Source organism: Salvelinus alpinus, chromosome 3, assembly GCF_045679555.1.
Source record: "Salvelinus alpinus chromosome 3, SLU_Salpinus.1, whole genome shotgun sequence".
Taxonomy (NCBI): domain Eukaryota; kingdom Metazoa; phylum Chordata; class Actinopteri; order Salmoniformes; family Salmonidae; genus Salvelinus; species Salvelinus alpinus.
In genome coordinates, this window is record NC_092088.1 from 67,998,920 (window position 1) to 68,025,686 (window position 26,767).

The window sequence follows — 26,767 nt, forward strand, 5'->3', positions numbered from 1 at the left end:
ACCTCTTGTATTCGGCACATGTGACAAATAACATTTGATTTGATCTCACCTGTATGATGGCGGCGTCAATGAGAGTCTGGAGGCGGATGAAGCCAGAGTACCAGTAATTAGCTGCTCTGCAGTTCACTGAGCTGGCAAAACAGTTGGCTGAGGGAGGGAGGACAAACAAAGAGATACAGACAGACACACTCCGTTATTGCCTTCATAACTCACATCTGTACATGGACTAGTGACCAATCCTTTGAATAATCTTGGAGTTTAAAATCATCTAGCAGTATGCAAACAATACATCTCCAAACGGAAGGCTTTCTATTGTATTGGGGATGTTCTGCTTGTTCAAAGAGGGTAGGGTCAAACTCTGTCTCTCTCACTAATGGACATTAGGAAGGAATAGGCTCAACTCTAGCTCACAATTAAAAAATAAATACTTTATCTATAGTAAAATTAAAATCATCTCTCACCAATAGATTCAGTGTAGTCGCTGGGCAGGGGCAGATGGTTGTAAGGGAAGCGCAACCTGTAAGAGGTGGGTGTGCTGCCCATGAAGACCACCCCAACGTAGCCTGAGGGCTCATAAAGACTGGCATTCTCCAGATCCTCTTCACTAGAGAACATCTCCAGGCGATCCTGCAAGTCTACAGTGCAATCAGGAAATCACAAGAAATAAGGCAGACATAAATACACTGTCTGCATCCCCAATAGCACAGTGTTCCTGTTATAGCGCACAACTTTTGACAAGGGCCCATATAAATTCCCTCCATGCTCCAATCAATGCTTAGCCTACACCAAGGCAATGCTTTTAGACTAAATCCATGACGGGACGGGGAGGGCTTAATCCATGCCTTGGTTTTGTTAACCTGGTCACAGTCGCCAAATGCTAACGTTTTAGCATTTGTGCGACAACTCCAAAGCAAGTCAAAATCCCCTATATTAGCATTTTACGCACTTCATGTCCATCCTCCTACTTACGCATTTCCTGGGCCACCTCCTCCATGATGTGATTGGTGGCATTGTTAATGGGGGTGTATCCCAGGCCCTTGAGTAAGTGGTAGTCCTCCCTCTCCAGCTCCATGGTACTGATGCCTCCGTAGTAGACATGTGGGTTCAGGGTGCTGATCAGAATCAGCAGGCACAGCAGCAGCAGCGGCAGGATCAACTCCTAGAGGAGAAAAGGTACCAATCAATCAATCAAATCATCTCCTGGAGGGAAAGGGCATTAATCAACCACTCACTACCTCAATTTAATAAATCAAATTAATTTATAAAGGGCATCCATTAATCAATAATTCAATGAAACAAATGTATTGATAAAGCCCTTTTATAATCAGCATTTATCAAAGTGCTTGACAGTAACTCGGCCTAGATGGAAGGACACAAGACTGAGGTTAAATTAACATATCAGCATGTCATTCTAATAAACAGCACAGTGACACTACCGTAAACATCCTACTACCGTAAACACTACTCCTCCCCCATAACCACTCGATGGCCGTGTTTGAGCGGATCAAATCTGTGACGCATTGTGATTGACTGACTGATCTACAAATAATAATGACTGAGTAGTTATTAATGATGCAAAGTGATTTGTCAGTCAGTCGGCAGTTGCTTACACTGTCGGCTACAATGTCGAACAAGCCCACTGTCTTTAGCTTTTCCAAGGTCTCAAACTCTCACTACCATCAAGTTTGGCGACAAACAGTGCTATTGGGGAGCAGTGAGATTAATTGAAACACTTAATTGTAGTGTTTGGCATGTCTTGCCCTCAGCTAGAGGCTGGCGTATCTTTCAAACAGCCATGGATAAAAAGATGTGTTAGCTACTCCTATGACATCCCTAGTCCTATGCCTATTAGGTAAGTAAGTAGTGTGAGGCAGCTTGATGTTCTATACAAGTACACCCACTGGACAGGATGCTAGTCTATCGCAGGGCCTATGCCGATTAAGTCCATATAAACACACTGTGGGTTGGTTTTCCGGAGCAAAAAACACACATTATGAAGAGGGTATTAAAACCTCTTAAACGTTATGTCCCCTATTTACGAAACTTAGAGCGGTTCTGACCAATATTTCTGTGTAGAGCGTACCCTGTGAACAGCACCAATTGCTTTACACTCTCTAAAAGCGCTGGTTGTCCCGATTCATGTGTGCTATTGCAAGCGCAGCTGTGAGGTTCATAAACACAGGAAATTGTTAATTTGCATAGGGAGCGACGCGTCACATTTTCTGGCCTATCCGGACAAAGAACTTCCTGTGCCTGTGAACCTCATAGCTGAGCTTGCATATGAAACGGGAGTCTATCAGATGCAACAATAGCGGTTTCATCTCGCTGCGATGTTCTCAGCTGGATTTATAGCTCTCAACAGGAAAAAATACAAAATAATTTTGTAGAATTGAAACAAGACCACTTTCTCTTGGTCACAAACTGACTAAATTGCTTTGTGCTTAAAGCTGTAGTTGTAACACGTCTGCACACATTTGAATGGCATCTCGCTCAGAAGACATCCGGCAGAAAAGTCTGTCAGTTTTATGAAATTGTGCTAATATTGTACTGTCACTACAATGATCATATTTATTTACAGTTATAAGAAGGTGAAATCTTACAGCAAGTATTTTATCATTTCATTGTTACTATATTTAGAATAGGGGTGTGAATGTTTAAAAGCTAAAATGTTTAAACAAAATTGGGATCTTTAATATTAAGAAAAATCCTTTAGGGGAATTCTTGTCTTTTCCCCCCACAAAATGTTTATCACAGTGCAACTGGCTTGCCTGCTCTTTCTTTTTGCTAATGACGCAAGTGGGTGTTCACAATTGATTGCAGATAGATAGGCCTAGCCAAGGCACTTTCAAGGATATATGACTGCAGTAGATAGGCTATAACTTCATTGCCTGGCTCTAGCAGTCATAGATACGTAATAGGACCATTATTCAGCATTGTGAATTGCTGTGGAATTTTACGTTTTTTCTTATCATTCAACGTAAAGTTTGAAAAAATTGCAGTTTAAACGTTAAGCAAAATTGTCCATTTGTCACCTTAATTTAGAAAGTATTTCAGTCATTTCAAGCCCTATTGCCCCACTTCTGTTGAATAGGAAAAAATAATTATCTTGAACAAAAATATGAACGCAACATTTCAACGATTTTACAGAGTTACAGTTCATATAAGGAAATCACCCACTGGCGCAGCCAATCATAATTAGTTTTTCCCCGACAAAAGGGCTTTATTACAGACAGACATACTCCTCCGTTTCATCAGCTGTGGAGGTCCTGGCAGGTCCTGGGCTGTCGTGGTTACACGTGGTCTGCGGTTGTGAGGCCGGTTGGACGTTCTGCCAAATTCTCTAAAACTAAGTTGAAGGCGGCTTATGGTATAGAAATTAAATTATCTGGCAACGGCTCTGGTGGACATTGCTAACTGCACACTCCCTCAAAACTTGAGACATCTGTGGCATTGTGTTGTGTGACAAAACTGCACATTTAGAGTGGCCTGTCAGGTGGATGGAATATCTTGGCAAAGGAGAAATGCTCACTAACAGGGATGTAAAAACATTTCTGCACAAAGTTTGAGAGAAATAAGCTTTGTGCATATGGAACATTTCTGGGATCAATTATTTCAGCTCATGAAACATGGGACCAACACGTCACCTGTTGCATTTATATTTTTGTTCAGTGTAGACAATTATTAATATTTCTATAATATTTGTACTATGTACTTGAGCTTGTTTCCTCAAAAGTGAGTACACCAAAAAGGTAAGTTCCAGACCTTTATAAAACTATGCAGCTTTACCAGTTATTTTTTAATTTACCTGGCTATCCAAACTCTTTGCTTCGGCCAAATGCTACGCCCACGGACGTTTGTTCTACCAATGAGTCTGGATCGGAGTACCTCCCCGCCAATTTCTAAAACTGAAAAATATTCTAACAGTTCTGATTGGTCCTAGAAACCGATACGCCATTGTCTTTGATACTCCGATTGGTTAGAGATGATCACTGATGACTTCGTTCTGTACAACAGACCTACTTTTCACAACAAACTACTTAAATGATGGCAGTTTCAGACTGAAGTATTGTATGTAGCGAACAATAGAGCAGCGGAAGAATTCAGTTTGAGTCGTCAGTTGGGTTGCACATTTTAGGGAATATTCAGAGGTGGGAACATTGTGGGAATTAACAGAAATATATGCAAATTAATATTAATACCATTTAAATGTAGATGTTTTGTGTGTTGGATATGTTTACCATATCATATGGAGACAGAAACATAAAACCTTTCACCATATCATAGGTAGACAACTTTAATAAAATGAGTTGACTCTTCACATTGAACACACACAGTACCAGTCAAAAGTTGACACACCAACTCATTCCAGGGTTATTCTGTATTTTTACTATAATAGTGAATATATAAAAACAATAAAATAACACATGGAATCATGTAGTAACAAGTTGTGAAACAAATCAAAATACATTTTATATTTCAGATTCTTCAAAGTAACCACCCTTTCTTTGCCTTGATGACAGCTTTGCACACTCTTGGCATTCTCTAAACTCAGGCAGTCACCTGGAATGCATTTCAATTCACAGGTGTGCCTTGTTGAAAGTTAATTTGTGGAATTTCTTTCCTTCTTAATGTGTTTGAGCCAATCAATTGTGTTGTGACAAGGTTGGGGTGGTAGTAGGGTTGCTCATTTTGGTGAATATTCAGAGCTGGAAATTGGGAATTAACAGAAATATGCAAACTAATATTAACACCATTTAAATGTAGATGTTTGATGCATTGGATATACAGTTGAAGTCAGAAGTTTAAATGTATTTGGCTAAGGTGTATGTAAACTCAGTTTTTCACAATTACTGACATTTAATCCTAGTAAAATTTCCCTGTCTTAGGTCAGTTAGGATCACCACTTTATTTAAAGAATGTGAAATGTCAGAATATTAGTAGAGAGAATGATTTTTCAGCTTTTTAATTTCTTTAATCACATTCCCAGTGGGTCAGAAATATACATACACTCAATTAGTATTTGGTAGCATTGCCTTTAAATTGTTTAATAACTTGGGTCAAACGTTTTGGGTAGCCTCCCACAAGCTTCCCACAATAAGTTGGGTGAATTTTGGCCCATTCCTCCTGACAGAGCTGGTGTAACTGAGTCAGGTTTGTAGGCCTCCTTGCTCGCAGAAGATTTTTCAGTTCTGCCCACAGATTTTCTATAGGATTGAGGTCAGGGCTTTGTGATGGCCACTCCAATACCTTGACTTTGTTGTCCTTAAGCCATTTTGCCACAACTTCGGAAGTATGCTTGGGGTCATTGTCCATTTGGAAGACCCATTTGCGACCAAGCTTTAACTTCCTGACTTATGTCTTGAGATCTTGCTACAATATATAATTTTCCTACCTCGCGATGCAATCTATTTTGTGAAATGCACCAGTCCCTCCTGCAGCAAAGCACCCCAACAACATGATGCTGCCACCCCTGTGCTTCACGGTTGGGATGGTCTTCTTCGGCTTGCAAGCCTCCCCCTTTTTCCTCCAAACATAACGATGGTCATTATGGCCAAACAGTTCTATTTTTGTTTCATCAGACCAGAGGACATTTCTCCAAAATGTACAATCTTTGTCCCCATGTGCAGTTGCAATCCATAGTCTGGCTTTTTAATGGCGGTTTGGAGCAGTGGCTTCTTCCATGCTGAGCGACCTTTCAGGTTATGTCAACATAGGACTCGTTTTGCTGGGGATATAGATACTTTTGTACCTGTTTCCTACAGCATCTTCACAAGGTCCTTTGCTGTTGTTCTGGGATTTGCGCTTTTCGCACCAAAGTACATTCATCTCTAGGAGACAGAACGCGTCTCCTTCCTGAGCGGTATGACGGCTGCGTGGTCCCATGGTGTTTATACTTGGGTACTATTGTTTGTACAGATGAACGTGGTACCGTCAGGCGTTTGGAAATTGCTCCGAAGGATGAACCAGACTTGTGGAGGTCTACATTTTTGTGAAGGTCTTGGCTGATTTCTTTTGATTCTCCCATGATGTCAAGCAAAGAGGCACTGAATTTGAAGGCGGGCCTTAAAATACATCCACAGGTACACGTGCTATTGACTCAAATTATGTAAATTAGCCTATCAGAAGCTTCTAAAGCCATGACATCATTTTCTGGAATTTACCAAGCTGTTTAACGGCACAATCAACTTAGTGTATGTAAACTTCTGACCCACTGGAATTGTGATAGTGAATTATGAGTGAAATAATCTGTCTGTAAACAATTGTTGGAAAAATTACTTGTGTCATTCCTAAAGTAGATGTCCTAACCAACTTGCCAAAACTATAGTTGGTTAACAAGAAATGTGTGGAGTGGTTGAAAAAAAAGTTTTTATGACTCCAACCTAAGTGTATGTAAACTTCCGACTTCAACTGTATTTACCATATGATATGGTGACAGAAACCTTTTACCTTATCATAAGCAGACAATTGCAAATGATTAAATTCTTCCAATAGAAATAAAACAAACTATTTAGTTATGAATTGAACTTTAAATGAGTTGACTCTTCACATGGGATAATTTCACTGAACAAAAAGAAAGGGAATATTGAATGATCCATCGCATCTCCCAAAAACATTTTCAACATACATCTATAAAATGAAAGTCTAGAAACTAAAGCTTTGGTTGTCTTCCTCTCAGGCTTCCATGTCTTATCCCTGGAACTCCTCAATGTCCACCTCTTGAACATCAAACCCTGGAGGCCTCATCTTCACTGTCACTTTCCAACCTTGAGGGTGGCTCGTTGTCAGGCTCAAAATGCCTCACATTTGCCCGGATGGCCACCAATTTTTCAACCCTTGTATTGGTCAGCCTGTTGCGTTCTTTGGTGTGTGTGTGTGTTCCCAAACAAGGACCAGTTGCGCTCTGGAGGCAGCTGATGTTGGTGGGATTTGGAAATGTAGGCAACAGGGGAAAGACCCTCAGATCCACAAAGTCCCTTCCACCAGGTGGCTGATGAGATATGTTGGCACGACTGCCATATTGCATCTCCTTCCCAAAGCCCTTGCTTGGAAGTGTACATCGCCAAACGGCCAAGAACCTTGCCCTCATCCAGGCCAAGTTGGCAAGACATGGTAGTGATGACACCATAGGCCTTGTTGATCTCTGCACCAGACAGGATGCTCTTGCCAGCATACTTGGGGTCCAACATGTACGCTGCGGCATGTATGGATTTCAGGCAGTCTTCACACGTTTTGATGTATTTCAGAACTGCAGTTTCCTCTGCTTCGAGCAACCGTGAAGTGGGCAGGGCAGTATGAGTTTCTTCTCTTACATCTGTAAGCAGAGTCTGAACATCAGACAGGATGGCATTATCTCCCTCAATCCGTGCAATGGCTTTTACTATAGGTTTCAGGAGTTTCAGGGTGCTTACCACTCTCCCCAAAAATACATAATCCAGGAGGATCCTCTTGATGGGACTGTCCATATCGGCAGACTGTGATATGGCCATTTCTTGGAAAGACTCCTTCCCCTCCAGGAGATTGTCAAACATGACAACACCACCCCAACGGGTGTTGCTGGGCAGCTTCAATGTGGTGCTCTTATTCTTCTCACTTTGCTTGGTGAGGTAGATTGCTGCTATAACTTGATGACCCTTCACATACCTAACCATTTCCTTGGCTCTCTTGTAGAGTGCATCCATTGTTTTCAGTGCCATGATGTCCTTGAGGAGCAGAGTCAATGCATGAGCAGCACAGCCAATGGATGTGATGTGTGGGTAGGACTCCACTTTAGACCAAGCAGTCTTCATGTTCGCAGCATTGTCTGTCACCAGTGCAAATACAGTGGGGCAAAAAAGTATTTAGTCAGCCACCAATTGTGCAAGTTCTCCCACTTAAAAAGATGAGAGAGGCCTGTAATTTCCATCATAGGTACACTTCAACTATGACAGACAAAATGAGAAGAAAAAAAAATCCAGAAAATCACATTGTAGGATTTTTTATGAATTTATTTGCAAATTATGGTGGAAAATAAACTTTTGTTATTGACCAAATACTTCTCAATACTTTGTTATATACCCTTTGTTGGCAATGACAGAGGTCAAACGTTTTCTGTAAGTCTTCACAAGGTTTTCACACACTGTTGCTGGTATTTTGGCCCATGCCTCCATGCAGATCTCCTCTAGAGCAGTGATGTTTTGGGGCTGTTGCTGGGCAACACGGACTTTCAACTCCCTCCAAAGATTTTCTATGGGGTTGAGATCTGGAGACTGGCTAGGCCACTCCAGGACCTTGAAATGCTTCTTACGAAGCCACTCCTTCGTTGCCCGGGCGGTGTGTTTGGGATCATTGTCATGCTGAAAGACCCAGCCACGTTTCATCTTCAATGCCCTTGCTGATGGAAGGAGGTTTTCACTCAAAATCTCATTCATTCTTTCCTTTACACGGATCAGTCGTCCTGGTCCCTTTGCATAAAAACAGCCCCAAAGCATGATGTTTCCACCCCCATGCTTCACAGTAGGTATGGTGTTCTTTGGATGCAACTCAGCATTCTTTGTCCTCCAAACACGACGAGTTGAGTTTTTACCAAAAAGTTATATTTTGGTTTCATCTGACCATATGACATTCTCCCAATCTTCTTCTGGATCATCCAAATGCTCTCTAGCAAACTTCAGACGGGCCTGGACATGTACTGACTTAAGCAGGGGGACACGTCTGGCACTGCAGGATTTGAGTCCCTGGCGGCGTAGTGTGTTACCGATGGTAGGCTTTGTTACTTTGGTCCCAGCTCTCTGCAGGTCATTCACTAGGTCCCCCCGTGTGGTTCTGGGATTTTTGCTCACCGTTCTTGTGATCATTTTGACCCCACGGGGTGAGATCTTGCGTGGAGCCCCAGATCGAGGGGGATTATCAGTGGTCTTGTATGTCTTCCATTTCCTAATAATTGCTCCCACAGTTGATTTCTTCAAACCAAGCTGCTTACCTATTGCAGATTCAGTCTTCCCAGCCTGGTGCAGGTCTACAATTTTGTTTCTGGTGTCCTTTGACAGCTCTTTGGTCTTGGCCATAGTGGAGTTTGGAGTGTGACTGTTTGAGGTTGTGGACAGGTGTCTTTTATACTGATAACAAGTTCAAACAGGTGCCATTAATACAGGTAACGAGTGGAGGACAGAGGGGCCTCTTAAAGAAGAAGTTACAGGTCTGTGAGAGCCAGAAATCTTGCTTGTTTGTAGGTGACCAAATACTTATTTTCCACCATAATTTGCAAATAAATTCATAAAAAAATCCTACAATGTGATTTTCTGGATTTTTTTTAAAAGTTGAAGTGTACCTATGATGAAAATTACAGGCCTCTCTCATCTTTTTAAGTGGGAGAACTTGCACAATTGGTGGCTGACTAAATACTTTTTTGCCCCACTGTACCTTCTGTGGTCCAAGGTCATTGATGACTGCATTCAGCTCATCTGCAATGTAGAGACCGGTGTGTCTGTTGTCCCTCGTGTCCGTGCTCTTGTAGAATACTGGTTGAGGGGTGGAGATGTAGTTAATTATTCCCTGCCCACGAACATTCGACCACCCATCTGAGATGATTGCAATACAGTCTGTTTTTTCTATGATTTGCTTGACCTTCACTTGAACTCTGTTGAACTCTGCATCCATAAAATGAGTAGATAAAGCATGTTTGGTTGGAGGGGTGTATGCTGGGCGAAGAACATTGCCTGTGAGCATCAGAGGTGAACCAGTTGCATACACAGCTAGAGCAAGACATTAATTTGCATTTCTCTGACTATGTTCCTCCATTGAGTAAAACAAAACTTCTGATTCCAGGAGGACCATGAGCTGTTGCTATCGATAAGGTGTCTGATTCATAATTTTCACCTTGAATAGAAGTAGAGGGACTTTTGTCAGAGGTTGCTTGTTGTGAGCGCTGAGGGAACTTTATGTACTTGGCCAGATGATTCTGCATCTTTATTGCATTCTTGACATATGATTTGGCACAGTATTTGCAAATGTACACCGTTTTCCTTCTACATTAGCTGCAGTGAAATGTCTCCACACATCAGATAGTGCCCGTGGCATTTTCCTGTAAAGATGAAAACATAAATTGTAAAAAAGAATATATATATATATACACACACAATTCCATGTACAGATAAATAGTTAAGCAGTTAGATGAAACTCCTTTGTAAGATAAATGTTTTAAAATGAAACATGTATGGAAACAGATGAATTAACACAGTTTGCAGGCTCAAGCAAGCTAAAACCCACATGGTAGCAAAAACTAACTAGCAGAAATTGTTAAGTTAGAAATGATTTAAACACACTTTGCTGTAGGCTACTATTTACCAGTTAACAAAAAAACATGTACGTCATACAAAATATATTCACCCCACCCAGTATTGTAATAAAAACTTACCAGAAAGTATGTAGTCCTTGGCTCAGACAGTATAGTAGTGTGGGCTCAATAGCATCTCATTAGCCTGCAAGATCTTGAGAATCAGCTGCACATGTGATGGAAAAATGCACTGTGCATGCAGAGAGTTGCAATTCCATTGAATTGGGGATAGTTTAACCAAAATGCCACAAGACCTAGAATTGCCTTGTGTATCCCGCAAAAAAATGGTTCACTGTTATAAGTAAACCTTTTTGATGAATTTAAGCAAAATTCCAGGGCTTAACTTCCCATGGAAAATTTCCGGAAATTTACCGACCCTTTGTAACCCTAGTTGTCAGGCAAATTGTTTATGGCCATCGCATAACATTTTTTTTTACTTTTGGGTATGTCTATTAAGGCAGAAATCTACATTGTCATTACGTTAAAGTTCAGTTGTTTATAAACTATTAATTACTTGCTTATCGTTAGTTTATAAATCTGTAATGAACAGCTATTACAAAAAAAACACGTTTGATAAAACACAGTTTCGCCAAAGGATAATCATTAGCGCTAAACTGGCATTGGTGCTTTGCTCCCAGACAAGCTTGGCATGGAGGCATGGAGCGTTACATAACACGCTTAATTTATTTGGTTGCATTTTAATAACCTTTAAAAGGATTGCAGCCAGTCCAAGACGGATTATGACATTCAGCGAGCGGTTGATGTGGCTAGCAGGATTAAAAAGCAGAGTCGACCACTTCATTTTGACAGCACATGTGCAGTAGGAACTGTATGCTAAGTGTCAGCCTGCATCCCGATATAGTGCAAAGGGACAAGAGTACCATTTGGAACGCATCCCTAGTTATTCAACACTTTCTAACTTCCCTTATACAGCGACATAATTTCCAGGAATCCCCTCTCAAACACTGGCTACCCCGGGCGGAAAATATGAAAACAGGGAAATGCATTACAGCAATTTAGCAACTCCAAATGAAAAACGCATGGCCCTACAAAGAAGGAAAATAGAGGAAGGACTAAAAACAAACAAAATATAACTATTGTAAAATAGATTGTGTATAATATGTATAAACTGAAGGTAGAAACCTAAGTGTTATTGTTTATTAGTTTACTCCAATTGGGGGAGGGGTGGTAGGGTTTGCCCGGAAATAATAAAGTTATATATTTTATAAAGTGTGTATAAGCATGTATGTGTATGCATGTACGTTTATGTATATGTATGTATGTATATATACACATTCCAAAAATATATGAGGTACTGGACATGATGCAGACAATTACATTGATGGAAGCAACAATCCACAATATTAAAGCTGATCCACCCCCTAAAAAAATATATATACAGTGGGGAGAACAAGTATTTGATACACTGCCGATTTTGCAGGTTTTCCTACTTACAAAGCATGTAGAGGTCTGTCATTTTTATCATAGGTACACTTCAACTATGAGAGACGGAATCTAAAACAAAAATCCAGAAAATCACATTGTATGATTTTTAAATAATTAATTTGCATTTTATTGCATGACATAAGTATTTGATCACCTACCAACCAGTAAGAATTCCGGCTCTCACAGACCTGTTAGTTTTTCTTTAAGAAGCCCTCCTGTTCTCCACTCATTACCTGTATTAACTGCACCTGTTTGAACTCGTTACCTGTATAAAAGACACCTGTCCACACACTCAATCAAACAGATTCCAACCTCTCCACAATGGCCAAGACCAGAGAGCTGTGTAAGGACATCAGGGATAAAATTGTAGACCTGCACAAGGCTGGGATGGGCTACAGGACAATAGGCAAGCAGCTTGGTGAGAAGGAAACAACTGTTGGCGCAATTATTAGAAAATGGAAGAAGTTCAAGATGACGGTCAATCACCCTCGGTCTGGGGCTCCATGCAAGATTTCACCTCGTGGGGCATCAATGATCATGAGGAAGGTGAGGGATCAGCCCAGAACTACACGGCAGGACCTGGTCAATGACCTGAAGAGAGCTGGGACCACAGTCTCAAAGAAAACCATTAGTAACACACTACGCCGTCATGGATTAAAATCCTGCAGCGCACGCAAGGTCCCCCTGCTTAAGCCAGTGCATGTCCAGGCCCGTCTGAAGTTTGCCAATGACCATCTGGATGATCCAGAGGAGGAATGGGAGAAGGTCATGTGGTCTGATGAGACAAAAATAGAGCTTTTTGGTCTAACTCCACTCGCCGTGTTTGGAGGAAGAAGAAGTATGAGTACAACCCCAAGAACACCATCCCAACCGTGAAGCATGGAGGTGGAAACATCATTCTTTGGGGATGCTTTTCTGCAAAGGGGACAGGACGACTGCACCGTATTGAGGGGAGGATGGATGGGGCCATGTATCGCGAGATCTTGGCCAACAACCTCCTTCCCTCAGTAAGAGCATTGAAGATGGGTCGTGGCTGGGTCTTCCAGCATGACAACGACACGAAGCACACAGCCATGGCAACTAAGGAGTGGCTCCGTAAGAAGCATCTCAAGGTCCTGGAGTGGCCTAGCCAGTCTCCAGACCTGAACCCAATAGAAAATCTTTGGAGGGAGCTGAAAGTCCGTATTGCCCAGCGACAGCCCCGAAACCTGAAGGATCTGGAGAAGATCTGTAGGGAGGAGTGGGCCAAAATCCCTGCTGCAGTGTGTGCAAACCTAGTCAAGAACTACAGGAAACGTATGATCTCTGTAATTGCAAACAAAGGTTTCTGTACCAAATATTAAGTTCTGCTTTTCTGATGTATCAAATACTTATGTCATGCAATAAAATGCAAATTAATTACTTAAAAATCATACAATGTGATTTTCTGGATTTTTGTTTTAGATTCCGTCTCTCATAGTTGAAGTGTACCTATGATAAAAATTACAGACCTCTACATGCTTTGTAAGTAGGAAAACCTGCAAAATCGGCAGTGTATCAAATACTTGTTCTCCCCACTGTATATATATATATATATATATAATACAAAAGAAGGAAAATGCACAAAAAAAAAAAGAGGAAAAAGTTTCTTATTTTGTTCAATTCCAAATCAAAATTGTGGAGACCAGCTGAGTTGCGAAGCAGAAGGCAGTCATATTTTCACTGGTCACAACTAGGGATGTACGATATTTTGTTTTTATTTAACCAGGTAGGCCAGTTGAGAACAAGTTATCATTTACCTGTATACAGTGTGTGCAAATTAAGTAAGGAGGTAAGGCAATAAATAGGCCATAGTTGAAGTAATTACAATTTAGCAATTAATACTGGAGTGTGCAGATGAGGATGTGCAAGTAGAAATACTGGTGTGCAAAAGAGCAGAAAAACAAATATGGGGATGAGGTAGGTAGTTGGATGGGCTATTTACAGATGGGCTGTGTACAGCTGCAGCGTTTGGTAAACTGCTCTGACAGCTTATGCTTAAGGTTAGTGGGAGATAAGTCTCCAACTTCAGTGATTTTTGCAATGTGTTCCAGTCATTGGCAGCAGAGAACTGGAAGGAATGGCGGCCGAAGGAGGTGTTGGCTTTGGGGATGACCAGTGAAATATACCTGCTGGAGCGCGTGCTACGGGTGGGTGTTGCTATGGTGACCAGTAAGCAGAGATAAGGCGGAGCTTTACCGAGCAAAGACTTATAGATGACCTGGAGCCAGTGGGTTTGACGAATATGTAGCGAAGACCAGCCAACGAGAGCATAAAGGTCGCAGTGGTGGGTAGTATATGGGCTTTGGTGACAAATCGGATGGCACTGTGATAGACTGCATCCAATTTGATGAGTAGAGTGTTGGAGGCTATTTTGTAAATAACATCGCCGAAGTCAAAGATCGGTAGGATAGTCAGTTTTACACGGGTATGTTTGGCAGCATGAGTGAAGGAGGCTTTGTTGCGAAATAGGAAGCCGATTCTAGATTTGATTTTGGATTGGAGAGGTTTAATGTGAGTCTGGAAGGAGAGTTTACAGTCTAGCCAGACACCTAGGTATTTATAGTTGTCCACATATTCTAAGTCAGAACCATCCAGAGTAGTGATGCTAGTCAGGCGGGCGGGTAGCGATCATTTGAAGAGCATGCATTTTGTTTTACTAGCATTTAAGAGCAGTTGGAGGCCACGGAAGGAGAGTTGTATGGCATTGAAGCTCGTTTGGAAATTTGTTAACAGTGTCCAAAGAAGGGCCAGATGTATACAGAATGGTGTCGTCTGCGTAGAGGTGGATGAAAGAATGACCCGCAGCAAAAGCGACATCATTGATATATATACAGAGAAAAGAGTCGGCCCGAGAATTGAACCCTGTGGCACCCCATAGACTGCCAGAGGTCCGGACAACAAGCCCTCCGATTTGACACACTGAACTCTATCTGAGAAGTAGTTAGTGAACCAGGCGAGGCAGATATATCGGTGACATATCAGAATCGGACGATATTAGCTAAAAATGCCAACATCGGTATCGGCCGATGTGCAAAACCGATGTCAAAGCTGATGTGCATACCTATATAACGAAGGTACATGACGTAATGACGCCACGTAAAATGTTGCGCTATACGTGCAACACAGCATTCCTAAACTAGCCCACAATGTCTGCTGTTCGGATCGAGCAGTCAACAAGTCAAGCAGTCATTTGAAAGAGTAACAAAATTTCAGCGAGACAACTCAAAGGCAAAATCCATTAAAGCCAAGATAATGGAATTCATTGCCGTTGACAATCAACCGTTCTCTGTCGTGGGTGATGTTGGCATTCGCCGACTGGTCGAGCACCGGGTAACACTACCAAGTGCGCTATTTTTCCGATGTTGCCCTACCGGAGTTACACAGTAATAGCGTCACTGCTATTAGCTTCACAACATGCATACTATGGAATGCCGTTTGGGTCTTTGCGTGTCAAAAAAATATACAGTAGCACTGTCAAAGCTGTACAAAAAAAGTCAGCAAACACTGACCACGAACGATGTGCTTACAATACCGCATTGGTAATAAAGCATCATTTGTTCAACCGAAACTTCTGGGGTAGCCTGAAAACAACAACCAGTAAAAAACTGCAGTCATTTTCATTGTTCTTAGCAATGATTTAGGAATCCTTGTGACTAAGTATTAGCTTGGTTGCCACTTGTTGTTCGCCTATTGAAATTGAACTTCAGTTCATGAAAATAAACAGCTAGCCAGTTACTTAACCCTGTTGGCCAAAGCTAACGTTATAAGCAGCCAGCTAGCTTCATCTGGCTAGTGGCGCTCGACCGGACTGGGTTATGTGTTGTGAAGCTAGCCACAATAAGGATTAGGCACAATAGTGGAATTTGTGGTTTGCCTTCGAAATAAAAGAATGTCATTGACAGTGATGCAATTGAATATAAATAGTAGAATTATGCCATACTTTTACTTTGAAGGCTAACCACAAAGTCTACTATTGTGGCTAAACCTTATTGTGGCTAGCTTCACATACATGGGTCCAACCACCATTAATCAAAGAACTGGTTATTTTAGACAATGACACCTAGCTATATAGTTAGCTTGCTAACTACAGCTACTGAAACAGATGTCGTTTTGCTATGTTTTTGGGGAAGAACTTTGTTTGCATCCATGCGCTAGCTAGCTTTCTTTTTTAATGACCGGCACTGTAGGTGCACGAGACCTTACCAGCATCATAGCATACGTATCGATGAATCGTTGTGACATATGAAATACGATTGAGTGTAATCAATGTGTAATAACTACGTAAAAAATGTGTAAACACGTTAAATTATTATGTGACGAGCAGTCATATTCAGGTCCTGATTGGTCAACAAGCTTATTTGACACATTAAATAGTATATTTTTTTGACACACAAAGACCCAAACGGCGTTCCATAGAAATCCTGGTTTAGAATGAAACGACTGAACAAATGAACAACAAAACAGCACAGCAAGTAAGTGAAAGAAATAGGTTTTGATTGTGTTTTACTGGTAATGGGGACATGCGTAAATGCCAACAAAATAACTTTTTGGTCAATGTGGTGTGTGTAACCTTTATTTAACTAGGCATGTCAGTTAAGAACAAATTATTATTTACAATGACGGCCTACCCCGGCCAAACCCGGACGACGCTGGGCCAATTGTACGCTGCCCTATGGGGCTCCCAATCACAGCTGGATGTGATACAGCCTGGATTCGAACCAGGGACTGTAGTGACGCCTCTTGCACTGAGATGCATTGCCTTAGACCACTGCGTCCATGTGTGTGTGTGTTAACTATAAACTGTACATGAACGCTTAAAAGGCACCTAAAATATTAAATATTGGTTATCTGTATCGTTTTTTGGGGGGGGGGCAAGGAAAATATTGGATATCGGTATCAGCCAAAAATGTCATATCAGTGCATCACTAGTCACAAGTTTAAAGAAGCTTGCGGGTGGGTGGGCACAATAAAATGCTAGAGCCAAAATGCTCTGGAGGGAGGTAAAACAAGAGAAAGGAAGGTACATGTGACTGACCATGACAGTGTACTCCTAGCCCTAAGGGAGTAGTATGAACCTGATTGAGTGGCGTAGGTAGGCTATAAACACCACATACAAATCAGCCTTCAGCAGGCTGCAGTACTATTACCCAACTAACCCTTATAGTCCTAATGGGGGAAGCCTAAAGTGTGGTGTGAATATTATCATAGAATTGAATGAGACTTTTGTACTACCATTCTCCTGGCAGAAGGAAATTATGATGGCAGCATGGGTTAGATACAGATGAGTTATATAGTTAGCTATACAGCTAGCTACTTTTCTCAGATGCAAAACATAATTGAAAATGCTTTTTAGTCCTGGAGTAGGCCTTATCTGTGTCTGGGAAACTGCCCCAAAGTGATTCAAATCAGGCAGACAAAGGACAAGGTGCAGCAAGTAACCCACCTGCAGACTCTGTTGTTTAGTCCTCCATTTGATGAGTAGATTCTTGTAAAGCAGGCTTTTCGTTTGATGCCAGACTCCGGCATCTCTTCTGATTATGTTGGGCTGCATACTAACGTTACTACCAGCATGCTTCAACTGTCTGGGGCATGAATGAGGACGTTCTCCACAGCTGGGCGCTATAGCTGCAAAAGAGATAAAGCATCCTCCTTGTTTTGAGCAACTTTTTTTAGATGGCTCACTAACTACTAGATTGATAAATTGTTGGCATTCATTTGATGATGGAAGGGATCTCAAGGGAAGTAGCTAGCTAGCTGGCTAGCTAAATTATTAACGCATGGGTCAATAATTTAAGCTAGCTAGGCTAATTGGGCGATTCCACAGCAGCTGAAAATATGTTTGGCATCTCAGATTGTTCTTGAAATTCTCACATAGAAACTTCATTGATAGGAAGGATGTTTAACATGTTTTTTTACATTTGTATCACAAATCATGATGAAATTTGCCATTTTAGGCCATATATAGACTTATACATGCCTCCTGCAAGACCCTATGATCTGTGAACCTTACATGATACAGAAATCATCTTGGTGTCATTATAGTCCTTATATTGTTCTCTTAAATATGTCTACATTCTGAAATACAAATGTTCATGTTAATTTCATTAACATTAAAAATATTAATATACCCCATTTTGATTTTTAGACATTGTTTTCAGCAATAGCTATACTCTAACACGTCGAATTTCCAGAGTTCTCTCTCTGGTACTTTTAATGATATGACCCATTTTATAAATAGAAAAGGACATTATAGGTCATTAACCAATCACAGCCCTTCTTTAGGATTGCACATTCAGCAAGTCACCAGAGGGAGTTCCCATTGAATCCATTTTCCCATTCACTGTGTTGGTGGTGCTCATAAAAGGTATCCTAATTTCAGAATAAGCAGACAGCCCACTCTTGAAAACGAATTTAAGCTTTATTTAACCCAATGAGTCCCACTGTCTCGCCAGTGTGATTTAGGACTTCTAACCCATTTTAAACATAGTGTGTTTGTGCTATAAACTTACTGTACCGTTGGATTTGTCTATTTCTTCTGCATATGGATAAGAGCGTCTGCTAAATGACTTAAATGTAAATGTAAATATGTTGGTACCAACCATTCATCTGTGTAATTAATTGGGGCTGAGCTGATCTGTTTAATACAAATGTGCAGATTTTTTTTAAATAAAAATGTCTGTAGAGTCAGAATGGTTGGAGCTACAAACTATGAGAAGCTTGACGGAAATCTGAGACTCATGAACACGCATGTGTAACATGTTTTGCTCTATGACGCTCACAAGCTACACAAGAGTCACAAGAGTTGGAAGGGGTTCTTCTACATAGTAGATCATTGAAAATACCAGGACATACTGTCTAATACTGTAATAAACTCATACTGCAGTTAATGTCACAAACAGTTGTCACTGACTAGTTGGTTATTAATTTCCTGCAGAGCAAACAAATTCTGTACTTACAGCATTCATAATAATTCATGTTTTTGTTTTGGAAGGCGTTTTTGGGGGGGATATTTGTCACTATTTCCAAGGAGAGGCATTTGAACATAAACGTTTTTTATTGCAAAAATGCCTTCTGAAATGTGAACTTTCATGTGCCTTAATAACAAACTTGTATTCCATCCATAAACATGAATAAGCCCAGTTGGTTAAGCCACAGAAAAAGACATGAACCTTCCCGCTAGCCATGATTGGCTGAGATAATGGATGGGCTGGACATGCCAGGAGATGAGTTTGAATTGGTCTTCCATGTAGTATCTTCTGTCTATAAATGTGAGCTGCTCAGTATGTGTTGATAGTCCTTTTTACCGTACCATTTTTTAAAGATATGTTAGCCATCGAAAACTACAAAAGTTTTGATACTTTTCTCAACAACATTGAAACCCTGAATTTAGCAGGAGCTATCGATAGACCAGTTGGAAAAAGTGATGGGCTACTTTCTGCACATGCCACGGTCAGTGTGAACCGGAGTGACTTAACTTCTTATGGCTGCAGGGGCAGTATTGAGTAGCTTGGATGAAAGGTGCCCAGAGTAAACGGCCTGCTCCTCAGTCATAGTTGCTAATATATGCATATTATTATTGGATAGAAAACACTCTGAAGTTTCTAAAACTGTTTGAATTATGTCTGAGTATAACAGAACTCATATGGCTAGCAAAAACCTGAGAAGTTCCACTTCCTGTTTGGATTTTTTTCTGAGGCTGCTAGATTTTCAACCAAGCTCCCATTGAAATTACAGCAAGATATGGATGAGTTTTCACTTCCTACGGCTTCCACTAGATGTCAACAGTCAATAGAACTTTGTCTGATGACTCTACTGTGAAGGGGGGCCGAAGGAGACAGGAATGAGTCACCACTGCCATGAGGCGACCATTCTTTGACCACGCGCGTTCACGTGAGCGGCAGCTCCGCTCCATCGCTCATCTGAAGTCAATGTAATTCTCCGTTTGGAACATTATTCAAGATGTATGTTAACAACATTCTAAAGATTGATTCTATACATCGTTTGACATGTTTCTACTGACTGTTACTGTTAACTTTTGGACATTTCGTCACGTTTTAGTGAACGCGCTTTGTGACTTTGGATTTGTTTACTAAACGCGCTAACCAAAGTAGCTAATTGGACATAAATAACGGACATTATCGAACAAATCAAGCATTTATTGTGGACCTGGGATTCCTGGGAGTGCATTCTGATGAAGATCATCAAAGGGAATATTTATCATGTAATTTCTGGTTTCTGTTGACTCCAACATGGCGGCTAATTTGACTCTTGTTCTGAGCTCTGTCTCAGATTATTGCATGGTTTGCTTTTTCCGTAAAGTTTTTTTGAAATCTGACACAGCGGTTGCATTAAGGAGAGGTATATCTATAATTCCAAGTGTATAACTTGTATTATCATCTACATTTATGATGAGTATTTCTGTTGAAACGATGTGGCTATGCACGATCACTGGATGTTTTTGGAACTAGTGAATGTAACGCGCCAATGTAAACTCCGATTTTTTAAAATATAAATATGAACTTTATCAAACAAAACATGCATGTATTGTGTAACATGAAGTCCTATGAGTGTCATCTGATGAAGATCATCAAAGGTTAGTGATTCATTTTAGCTATATTTCTGCTTTTTGTGACTGCCATCTTTCGCTGGGAAAATGGCTGTGCTTATTGTGGTTTGGTGTGACCTAACATAATCTTTTGTAGTGCTTTTGCTGAAAAGCATATTTGAAATCGGGACACTTTGGTGGGATTAACAACAAGATTACCTTTAAAATGGTATAAGAAACATGTATGTCTGAGAAATTTTAATTATGGTATTTCTGTTGTTTTGAATTTGGCGCCCTGCACTTTCACTGGCTGTTGTCATATCATCCCGTTACCGGGATTGCAGCCATACGAAGTTTTAACAACGCTGGCCAAACAAGATGTAGCTACAAACAAAACGGAGTTAAATGGTTCCAGTCTGCCGTGAAGCGTTCATCCATGTATACGGGTAAAGGTCTAGCTACATTTTCAGATATAAGTTTCAAATTTTGTCAGAAAGTAATTTATTGCAATTTAAAGCGTACTGTTGGCTTGCTAGCTAACATTGTGTATTATCTGTGTAGTAATATTATTTGAATCAGAATTCCATTTGCATTGCTAGTTATAGCCTAATGTTAGCTAGCTAACATTGAACCTAGTTGTTAGCTTTAGCTACCTGCAGAGTCATACTACAGCTATGACAAGCTCAATGTAAATCAAATATAATTTTATTGGTCACAGATGTTATTGCGGGTGTAGTGAAATGCTTGTGTTCCTAGCTCCAACAGTGCCGTAGTATCTAACAATTCACAACAATACACACATATCTAAAAGTTAAAGAATGGAATTAAGAAATCTCAATATTAGTATGAGCAATATCAGAAGGACATGTCTCAACAAAAGGCTGCACTTCACCAGATGATTACATGACCCATCAAGTTAGCAAGGTATGACTAGGGGTGATTACGGCCATCTATCGTATTTCATGAACACGTGTACATGTCTAGACAATAGTTACCCATCCACTTAGCTAGATGTGGCTCGGGTTGGTTTTAGCATTTCCTTCACATGACCCATCAATTTAGACAAGTGTGTCAGGAAAGTGTCATCAAATAATTAAACATTTTAAAATCTGGACACTTTGTCCTTTTGATATTGTTACTATGCAAGTAACCATTTCACTTTACACCTTCTGTATCCTCTGCATACGACAAACTTACATTTTATTTGATATAGTGTGTGTTTACCAGAGACGGTAATGTGAAGAACAACATGACCTGCACCAAAGTCAGATTAGGATATACGACAAGGAGTAGATAGTGTATTTCTACCTGGATTTTTTCCTTATTGTAGGCAACTATTTTTACCACTTTTAATCTTGAAATCGTTGAGGTTTACTTAACTATTCACTCTGTTTAGCACATGGCCTCACATATGAATCCTTAAGGAGATGAGTGGGGCTAACACGGAACCCAAACTAGCTGCGCGCGTGCGCCATCGTGCATGAAATTATTTTGTCCTCCTACACCAAACACGATTACGACACGCAGGTTAAAATATCAAAACAAACTCTGAACCAATGACATTAATTTGGGGACAGGTTGAAAAGCATTAAAAATGTATGGCAATTTAGCTAGTTAGCTTGCACTTGCTAGCTAATTTGTCCTATTTAGCTAGCTTGCTGTTGCTAGCTAATTTGTCCTGGGATATAAAAATTTAGTTGTTATTTTACCTAAATTCACTCGCACATCTGAGCAATCTTATTTTCAGGTGCATGGCAACAATTGAACAAGATGAAGGAAAAAGGAAACCGCACACTGCTCTTGATAGTATCACCGATATTTAATAAGCTTACGTATCGGCCTCACGGCCTTCGTCAGAGCTTTTGTGATTTTTTTTTAAATTTGCACCCTTATGTAGACCTGGCCCCACCCACATCCGTTCTACACATCGAAGGGGGTTGGAGGCAAAGGAAAAACAAATAAGTGCTACCAAATATAACAATATGCATTTCATAAATATTACAAAAGTGTATAAATAAGGCGTATTGAACACGTCTGTAAAACCTCAATGAGGACATAGCAAGTTTTCATTAATCATTGGATACATCGTACGAAAAACGTCAGAATAATCTACAATAAAACACATATTTCATGTTCAAATTCAAATTCACAACATAACATACATAGGCATTTCATCATTAAGTCCTTTAGGAAATAATGTCTGGAGGGTGAAAATCCAAAAACATTCTCTTTTACTCAGAGTATTATTAACATCTCCTCCCCTATTTGATATCTTAACTTTCTCTATGCCACAATTTAAAGGTGGAAATGTCATGCTTCAGGTCATTGAAATGTACAGCGACTGGATAATACCTGTCGTTTCTCCTGATTTAACTTTTATGTTCACTAATTCTCTGTTTGAGAGAGCGGGAGGTTTTACCTACATAGCAGAGCCCACATGGACATTTACTAATGTAAATAACATGGGTGGTGGAACACGTAATAATGTCATTTATTTGGAACCGTTTTCCTGTGTGTGGGTGGCAGAAATATTCACACTTCATCATATTGTTGCACTGTGCGCATCCTCTGCATTTATAGCTACCATTTGGTAGAGGGCATAAAAGAGCCTGGCTGATTTTCTTTCGTGGCTGGCAGTTGGCATGAACCAATTTATCGCGTAAATTGCGACCTCTCCTATACACAATACGTGGTGGATATTTAAATTCAGCCGGCAAAGCTGGGTCCGATGATAAAATATGCCAGTGTTTCTTGACCCTCCAAGAAACAGTTTTTCACCCTCCAGACATTATTTCCTAAAGGACTTAATGATGAAATGCCTATGTATGTTATGTTGTGAATTTGAACATGAAATGTGTCTATTGTAGATTATTCTGACGTTTTTCGTACGATGTATCCAATGATTAATGAAAACCTGCTATGTCCTCATTGAGGTTTTACAGACGTGTTCAATACGCCTTATTTATACACTTTTGTAATATTTATGAAATGCATATTGTTATATTTGGTAGCACTTATTTGTTTTTCCGTTGTTATTTTAACTGAAATGCACAAGGTCTTCTACTCCGACAATTAATCCACACATAAAACTGCAAACCGAATAGTTTAGTCATCTCTCCTCCTTCCAGGCTTTTTCATCTTTGAACTTATATGGTGATTGGCATCTACACTTTTACCGCGACAACCAGCAAAACATTTTGTCTTTCAATCACCCACGTGAGTATAACCAATGAGGAGATGGCACGTGGGTACCTGCTTCTATAAACAAATGAGGAGATGGGAGAGGCAGGACTTTCAGCGCGATCTGCGTCAGGAAATATAAAGGAGTTCTATTTTAGCCCCTGGCATCGCAGACGCTCGTTGGCGCGCGCGAGCAGTGTGGGTGCAATAATTGAATAACATGGATTTCTACATTTATTTTGCGACGCTCACGCACGCGATGTGTCCGGTCTGGTCAGCATGTAAGGCTTAAGAGGGTGTGAACGATGCTGAATGGGTGTAGAGAAGGAAGAGTCCTCCAGTAGGTGTACCAAAACATTCAAGGGCCATTTTCTCAAAAGTGGTGTTACAAATGTATCAACTTTCAAAGCAGAATTACTTTCCCATTGTTTCTCAATCTACTTTTATCCTACGTAAAAAACACAATTTAAAATGTTGCTACATAAGACCGAATCGAGTCGATCGTCACATTTTAGAGCACACTATAAGGAGTAGCTATAATGTAATGACACCAAAATGCTGTCTGTATCATGTAACGTTATCAGTGGAGGCACCTCAGAGGAAGGGGAGGACCATCCGCATTTTGCAAAGGTCTACAGTAGCCTCCACAGCATCTGTAGGGTAGCACCATGGTATAGCTGGAGGACAGCTATCTTCACTCTTCCTCTGGGTACATTGACTTCAATACAAAACCTAGGAGGCTCATGGTTCTCACTCCCTTCCATAGACTTACACAGTAATTATGACAACTTCCAGAGGACGTCCTCCAACCTATCAGAGCTCTTGCAGCATGAACTGACATGTTGTCCACCCAATCAAAGGATCAGATAATCAATTTAGTACTGAACACATAAGCTACAGCTAGCTAGCTAGCACTGCATTGTATAAAATTAGGTGAGTAGTTGACTCAAAGAGAGAGAGAGACAATAGTTGAACAGTTAAATTAATTTCTTCCAAAATGAAGAAGAAGAGTAATTTTTTTCACTTTCAGTTTCACTTAGCTAGCAAATGCAGCTAGCTAGTTTAGCCTGCTCAAACACAGGGATGCTATGTTAACTAGCTGGCTATCCAACACAACACTGAAACTCTTTCAAGTCAAGGTAAGCTTTTGGTTTGACTAATTTATTGCCACCAGGGCCCGCCGGTGTAACTGCTTACTAACTGCTTACTGACTGTACACTAATGTAACTGCATGATTGTAGCGAGTTTACTAACTCGTTAGTCAGCATAGCTAACAGAACTATGACGTTACTTTAGCAAATATGGTGAGAACAATGTAGGCTGTGCGTAGCGGTTTGGCTTGGAAATGTTTTTTCGCCTGGTCACATACAGCTGATGTGTTGTGCATCCACATGCGAAGAGGTGAGAGGAGGAGAGTGCATAGATAAAAGGAATACAACGTGGCTGCTATGAAAGTGAACAGTGTTTAGGCGTGATCACTGCTGCTCTTTAATGACTTGATACTTTAATTTCTTATTCTTATTCGTATTTTTTTTTAACTACATTGTTGGTTAGGGGCTCGTAAGTAAACATTTCACTGTAAGGTCTACACCTGTTGTATTCGGCGCATGTGATTAATAACATTTTTATTGATATTCATTCCTCTGATTCTATTGAAAAAAAAATCTTAAAACGGATGCAAACGGAACAAAAAACTGGGATAAAAAAAATACCAGAATTTGTCCAATAGAAACTCGTTTGCAACTGTTGGACTAATGATTATACCCTATATCAGCTAGATGCAGGCAAGAGTGTGCAAGGTGGTACTGAATGTCATCATTTGTCCGTATGTCACGGTCTGTCACTTCAAATTTGTCTCTAGACCTGTGTGCACGCACCTACATTGTAAACTTACATTCATAGGCTAGGTTGTAGCAACCTCATGACAGGTATAGGGAAAATGTTAGTATCATGTAGTAGTCAATACCTATCGCTGTTACATTGAACTGGGTGAATGGAATATGAATGACAGTCATCCAATATGCTGTAATAAAAATAAGGCCATGCTCATGAAAAAACATCGTCCTCCCTCATCTTAAATGGCACTGACCGCCACTGAGCGTTATTGTTCACCGATTATAGGGTCTTACAGGAGGCATTTAGGTCTAAAAAGGTACACTTTAATAATAATTTTGTCAAAAATGGTTTGTGATACAAATGTAAAATGCATGAACAATGAAGTTTATGAGAATTGCCAGAACAATGACATACCAAAAATATTTTCCACTCCCGCTGGTGTGGAATCGGCATATTATTCTACAACGTTCATATAACACAGGCTTCAATGTGTTCAATGATTTATATAACATGCAACATGAGGAAAAACGCCAACCGAGCTGTGGCCATGGATCAATAAATAACCCTGTTGGACACGTTAGCTAGCTAGCTGCAGTTGCTAGCTACTTAGCTAACTAACGTCACCGACTAACTACAGTTTATGTTAGATAGCTAACATTAGCTAGCAATACGAGACAAGTGGAATGCCCGGCGTGGGAATGTTAGATATAAGACAACATATTATGTAGTGGATAGATACAAATATCGCAATAAAAAAAAAATCAGGTCGGTTTTTATGTAGCTAACGTTAGCTCCCTACGTTACGCGTTAACTAGCTAACTGAGCGCACAAGGAAGAGTGATGCTAGAAAGGATAGAATGCTAATACAAAAATAGCTCTGCAATTAAATAAAATATAAAAGTTTTAGCTACTCACGTATGAAATACATTAAGACATGTCTTTTTGTCTAATTTGTTCCTTTGTGGCCCTTGTGCTCTAAGTTTAGGTCCGTTTTATGTAAACAAACCAAAATCGCCGTTCCTGGTCGTCACTAGTTACAACAGTCACAAAGTCATACACCCCGCCTATTTCTACAATTTATCTTCTTAAAATGTTATTTTAAATCTAACACTAACCTTAAGCATAACCATAACCACACTGCTAACCTTATGCATAACCCTAAATTAAGACCAAAAAGCTAATTTTTGTTTTCACAATTTTTTACGATAGTCAAAATTGACTTTGTGGCTATGGTAACTACTAGAAATCGTGTTTTCTGTCGTACTTCGGTCTCTGCCATCGAATGCGGGACCACAGAGACGTTGACCAATCAAGAGTCATTGAAGCTGTAGCGTGCTCTGGGCGGTTGGTAAATTCAGAGCGTAGTCAGATTGTCCGTTCGTAAATGTATGGCACAACTGTAGAAGAAAATAGACTGAGATAAAAAA

General features: G+C 40.3%; 1 protein-coding gene across 2 annotated transcripts in view; it reads right to left on the minus strand.

Annotated features, from left to right (window-relative positions):
* Nucleotides 1-26,400, minus strand: part of abca5 (ATP-binding cassette, sub-family A (ABC1), member 5) — a 110,308-nt gene extending 83,908 nt beyond the window's left edge. For both annotated transcript variants that reach the window (XM_071393826.1, XM_071393825.1), the window contains exons 1-5: nucleotides 26,256-26,400; nucleotides 17,223-17,404; nucleotides 970-1,159; nucleotides 462-635; nucleotides 50-147 (exon numbers count right to left, since the gene is read on the minus strand). In XM_071393826.1, coding sequence (XP_071249927.1) covers nucleotides 50-147; nucleotides 462-635; nucleotides 970-1,159; nucleotides 17,223-17,404; nucleotides 26,256-26,268 — 657 coding nt within the window. In that variant the 5' untranslated portion in view covers nucleotides 26,269-26,400. The remainder of the gene's footprint in view (nucleotides 1-49; nucleotides 148-461; nucleotides 636-969; nucleotides 1,160-17,222; nucleotides 17,405-26,255) is intronic.
* Between the last annotated feature and the right edge of the window lie 367 nt (nucleotides 26,401-26,767).